The 6,000-nt window shown below is 44.4% G+C and overlaps 1 protein-coding gene across 6 annotated transcripts in view; it reads right to left on the minus strand.

Annotated features, from left to right (window-relative positions):
- LOC115175632 (triple functional domain protein) overlaps positions 1–5,605 on the minus strand; it is a 119,237-nt gene extending 113,632 nt beyond the window's left edge. For 4 of the 6 annotated variants that reach the window (XM_029735028.1, XM_029735030.1, XM_029735029.1 and 1 more), the window contains exon 1: positions 5,195–5,604. In XM_029735028.1, the coding sequence (XP_029590888.1) occupies positions 5,195–5,264 (70 nt within the window). In that variant the 5' untranslated portion in view covers positions 5,265–5,604. Of the gene's footprint in view, positions 1–5,194 lie in introns of all 6 variants that reach the window. The other 2 variants (XM_029735031.1, XM_029735026.1) reach the window with 1 other exon arrangement.
- Between the last annotated feature and the right edge of the window lie 395 nt (positions 5,606–6,000).

Consider the following 6,000-nt stretch of genomic DNA (forward strand, 5'->3'; position numbering starts at 1 on the left):
AGCTCATTTATTCACAGATCAACAATAACTATTTTCCTTCACACATTCTTCTACAACGATCACGAACAAAAGTCTGGAACGGTTGAGTTTTTTTTTTTTTTTTTTTTACACAGAAGTCTGGATCCTCACAACGTCTGTAACAAGGAAAAGGATGAGAGGGGCGAGAAAAGAGACAGAATGAGAGAGTGAAAGTAAGGGAGGGGGGGATTCAGACAGAAATGAGCGACAGAACAAGAGTAAGACAACAAGAGAGACAGAATGAGAGAACGAGACAAACCGAGAAGGAGAAAATATGGCTAGGCAGGTAGGTGCTAAATCTGTACGTGTTCTAACATGGCTAGGTGTTATACAGGGCAAAGTGAGAGGGAAAACAATGGAGTAGAAACCCTCAAACTAACAACTATAGTCTAGCCTATAGTATACAGCAACGTTGATCGTGGAGGGAGAAAGCTTGAGTCTATGCCTATTATTATTATTATTAGCTCAGATAGTACACAATTCCTTGTTTCACGTCGCTAGAGATATTGGTCCAGTAGTGTTGATGCTAGTATCACTGCTTATTACTGAAGAGAGATCGTTCAAAATTGGACGTGGATCCCATTGACATTAAAACCAGTAGATAGTGATAGCACAGATATCATCCACGTATTCTTATGGAAAACTTCAGATGGTACATGAAGCAGGAAGTATTTGAAGCGTTTCATATTGCTGGATGCTGCTGAATGGCACCTGTGGATCATGGTGAAAGTGGCCATAACTAGCAAAGGATCATGTTCGATGTCCTCGTTTTAATCCTGCCTGAGAGACACGTGCAAAGAGCGTGCATGAGGGTGCGAGCCTCCTCGTAGCCTGCCAGCCCGTGATTGGTCTGTGTCAGCACGTGGTCCTGTGTGACGACAAATGTAGTTGTAAGAATGGATCACTATTTCATTCTATATCTCGATTTGTAGCGAATTTTAAAATAATTCACCATGGGGATCGAACAGGATCCTAAGAAACTATTTTTAGAGTCCAAAATGGACTTCACCATTTTTCGGGGAGACCGTTTCTGGCGATCGCAATTTACATAGGCTTTCTAGGGCAGACCAGAGCTTTTGGCACGGCTAGGTTGCGACGCAGTAGCCGACCAGCAGGGCTTGTGACTTCACGCTCCAGACCGGACACTGGGGGGCTGGTCTATCTATCCATGTCCTTAGGACGTTGGGAAATGCCTTCAAACTGGCCACTGGGCGGGCAATAGTGAGTTCCATTACCATCAGGTAGCCTTGGGTTTTGCAATGGCGTAGACTGGGGTGCCAGATGGGGTGGACTGGGGTGCCAGATGGGGTGGACCGGGGTGCCAGATGGGCGTAATCCCATGACTCTGGATTAGCGTATTTTTTATTTTATGATAATCCCAAACCTTATTCAGAATGCGTGTCTAAACTTAACTTCAATTTGATGTTTGGAGAAAGGGAACGATAGAGCAGCAGAAGCAACAAAAACATTCTGAAATTGAAATGTGATGCTTGGAGAATGCCTAATTCTGCAGTGAGACAGAGCTTTTTGATTACAGAGATGATTACAGAGAGGACTGTAGAGTGAGATGGCTTGAGTCTACTCCAGCTCCAATGTGCATGCATGCACACTCACACACAAACAGACCTACAGAGACGCACACACACAAACACAGACGCACAACTCAACCTGAGCTCAGCTGTCAATCAGAGCTTTGTTGCCTGCAGTGATAACAGGGCACAGCTCTGCTGGTTACCAAGCACTCTCACAAGGGTGTCAAAACACTGCAATGACACCCCATAATAATAACCCAGAACAATCCAGCTACAAAGGATGAAACTAGAGACTGATATAAGGTCGGTTAAGAGTTTTGTCCTCTAAAAGTTGGGGAAAGCTTTAGTGAAGGTAAGCTGATCTTAGATCTGTGCCTACAGGTAACTTCTACTGGAGAGAGCCAAAACACATGGGACAGAGGAAAAGCCAAAGGAACATGATCCCAAATGAACATTTTAACCAATAAGGAAGTTACTACAACTGAGAAAAAAAATAGGGGGAAGGGTTTGGGTAAATGTTTGGATATTGGTTAAGGGTTAGTCTAGTGGTTAAAATGGGATGTGGTCGTAGACTGGGCCTGTCTATTACGAGGGCAATCCAATCTTACCCTATGAGGTCCGGACTACTCCTGGTTCTCTCATGTATAAATAAGTCCCCTATTAGAGGGGAAGAATGATAAAAGCAATGGAACTGGCTTCGAGGTACAGATTTGAATTTTAGTGTTTAAGAGGTTTCCCTCAGAGCAGGATGACTGGAGCCATCATCACAGAAGAACTCACTGCAGCCATAATGCACATACAGCACTTCTCATGTGGGTTATTATCTATAGATACAGCCAGAGTGGAGTCAAAGGCTGCGTCTCAACAGTCTATATGTGGGTTATTATCTATAGATACAGCCAGAGAGGAGTCAAAGGCTGCGTCTCAACAGTCTACATGTGGGTTATTATCTATAGATACAGCCAGAGAGGAGTCAAAGGCTGCGTCTCAACAGTCTACATGTGGGTTATTATCTATAGATACAGCCAGAGAGGAGTCAAAGGCTGCGTCTCAACAGTCTACATGTGGGTTATTATCTATAGATACAGCCAGAGAGGAGTCAAAGGCTGCGTCTCAACAGTCTACATGTGGGTTATTATCTATAGATACAGCCAGAGAGGAGTCAAAGGCTGCGTCTCAACAGTCTACATGTGGGTTATTATCTATAGATACAGCCAGAGAGGAGTCAAAGGCAGCGTCTCAACAGTCTACATGTGGGTTATTATCTATAGATACAGCCAGAGAGGAGTCAAAGGCTGCGTCTCAACAGTCTACATGTGGGTTATTATCTATAGATACAGCCAGAGTGGAGTCAAAGGCTGCGTCTCAACAGTCTACATGTGGGTTATTATCTATAGATACAGCCAGAGTGGAGTCAAAGGCTGCGTCTCAACAGTCTACATGTGGGTTATTATCTATAGATACAGCCAGAGAGGAGTCAAAGGCTGCGTCTCAACAGTCTACATGTGGGTTATAATCTATAGATACAGCCAGAGAGGAGTCAAAGGCTGCGTCTCAACAGTCTACATGTGGGTTATTATCTATAGATACAGCCAGAGAGGAGTCAAAGGCTGCGTCTCAACAGTCTACATGTGGGTTATTATCTATAGATACAGCCAGAGAGGAGTCAAAGGCTGCGTCTCAACAGTCTACATGTGGGTTATTATCTATAGATACAGCCAGAGTGGAGTCAAAGGCTGCGTCTCAACAGTCTACATGTGGGTTATTATCTATAGATACAGCCAGAGAGGAGTCAAAGGCTGCGTCTCAACAGTCTACATGTGGGTTATTATCTATAGATACAGCCAGAGAGGAGTCAAAGGCTGCGTCTCAACAGTCTACATGTGGGTTATTATCTATAGATACAGCCAGAGAGGAGTCAAAGGCTGCGTCTCAACAGTCTACATGTGGGTTATTATCTATAGATACAGCCAGAGAGGAGTCAAAGGCAGCGTCTCAACAGTCTACATGTGGGTTATTATCTATAGATACAGCCAGAGAGGAGTCAAAGGCAGCGTCTCAACAGTCTACATGTGGGTTATTATCTATAGATACAGCCAGAGAGGAGTCAAAGGCTGCGTCTCAACAGTCTACATGTGGGTTATTATCTATAGATACAGCCAGAGAGGAGTCAAAGGCTGCGTCTCAACAGTCTACAGTTGCTTCCTCTCATCTTCTCCTCCAATGAGGTTTAGACTGACCAGTGAAGCCGTCAAACACACACACACACGGTTAATGTCACCCTCCAATCAACCCAATTGCCACCATTTGATTGATCTAATTAATTGATTTTTGACACTGGGGGTTTAGCACCTATGCACCACCAATAGATTGAACCCAATCCACAAAACTATCCAGCTATAATGATAAGAATAACTAAGTCCCATTTACATTTTCAGCATATGATTGTTGTATCAAAATCCTACTAGGAATAAAACATCGCTACCTACATCTGATGATAACCTTGAGTCAAAATTAGCTCATTATTCAAGGGACAGAGATCATCGACTGAAGTCTCGAATTAAGAAACGGGATAATGGAATAGAATGGAAGAATGTCAGACTAGGATCCTCCATATCCACGTACGAGTTAACGAGATAGTAACGTTATACATCTACTGAATCAGGATAGGCCCAGAAATTATGATTGCACATCGCTCAGCCAGCTAGCTAGCATGACTAACGTTAGCCGAGAAAATTGCTATGATCATCTTTTGCATTCACACATTGTGCAGTCACTAACATTACTAATTTAGAAAAGACTCTTATCTTAACTGCTTCATGCATCGTGAAGTAAATCACAATCAAATGCATGCATCATATGCCTTAGGGCCATAGGGGAACCTTACAGCTAGCCATCTAGCTAGCTGACCTAGCCACAGTCCAGAGCAAGAATGCATGCCACGCCACGGTATTGTTTACATTGCTAGCACGCTCGGATTGTATCCTATTTTAACAGCACGGAAACGATTAGTACGTTACATGTTTTACTTAACAATCAACTCTAGCGTTGAGCTGTTTCCATGAAATCTATCTAACATTAGCTAGCAATCCGACAGTGAGCTGTTTGATGTCCCAGTCCATTGGCTATCTAATTAGCTGGCTAGCTAGCTTGATCGCTCGCGCACCTGTCGTTGTGATTTAGCTGTTTTTATAAAGGTAAATTGTAGTAAATATCTTAGCTATGTATTTAATGTGTTTTCTTTGCATTCGTCAAACGTAAGCACGATGGTTAGTTAGCTAATGTCGGCGTGCAGTCGGTTATAAAGCTAATCAAACGTGAGTTGGCATGTGTCTGTCGACTGTGGGGAGTGGGGCTGCTCCCGGAGTCGCGAATTCTCCTACCTGGATGACATGGTTAGTTACATTATAATGAGTGTGTAACAAATGCACGACGTCTCTCACACCATTAATTCTGCATAACAGCCACTGTTGCTTCTACAAATGAGCAACAACACCTGGGAGAATGTTTAGTTGAAAACCTCCCCCCACCCCACCAAGCGCCGATCCCGAAAATGCAGTGCTCAATCGGGAACAATGTCCCTCCGTGTCGACTTGAAGGGGCGGCTCTTTTGCTCTCCCAGGCGTGTTCGTTTTCGGGCTTACCAGATTTAAAGAACGCCGCTATATCGGCCGCGTCCTTTGACGTCTCCTCCGCTCCTTCCCCAGAGCTCATGATGGTGGCCCAACTAAATTCCCAATGCGGTGGGGTAATTCCTGCCAACGTTATCAAGATAAAAATCTGTTCGCTTTCGGAAAGCGTCGGCCAAGACACAGGGACGGGCAGGATCGCTCCTAGATGCTACTGCCATCAGCAAACCTCCATCTTGGGTAATAGCTACAAATGCACAGCTGGGCGGCCGCCGGGTTCCTCCTCTGAGTCGAAAGGAGAGTCGCTGTGGAGTGGAGGAGGGGGGCAGAGGGGCACGGGATTCGGGAAGGGATGGGTCTATGTTCGGTGAATCTCCGAGAGCCTTCGGAAACGTGCAGACAGAAGACGGGCGATCGGGTTGACCCGCGACAACTGCAGTGTCTGTGAATCATTAATGAGTATGACAGCGATTTGTGCCTTTTTAAATCAGTGTGCACTGTGCAGATTGGCCTACAAGGTGAACATGAATATTGCATATACACAGTGTTTTGGATATCATGTTGGGACACGAATTAATGCTTGTGTTGGTTGTTGATCTGATTCTCTCAAATACAAATGCTAGGCTGCAGAATAAACTAATTCCTATTTGGTCAGTGTGTAGCCTAACCAATAGTCATTTGATAGGCCTACTGAATACCCTATACAGACAACTACAATAATATCATAAGTCTACTTTAACTAGCCTACTCTGTGCAGGATTCGTTTAGGGTGAGATTCTTTCTCCAGGCCATCAGACTAGTAACCACTAGCCGGCCCCGCC

The sequence above is a fragment of the Salmo trutta genome, chromosome 36 (assembly GCF_901001165.1).
Source record: "Salmo trutta chromosome 36, fSalTru1.1, whole genome shotgun sequence".
Taxonomy (NCBI): Eukaryota; Metazoa; Chordata; class Actinopteri; order Salmoniformes; family Salmonidae; genus Salmo; species Salmo trutta.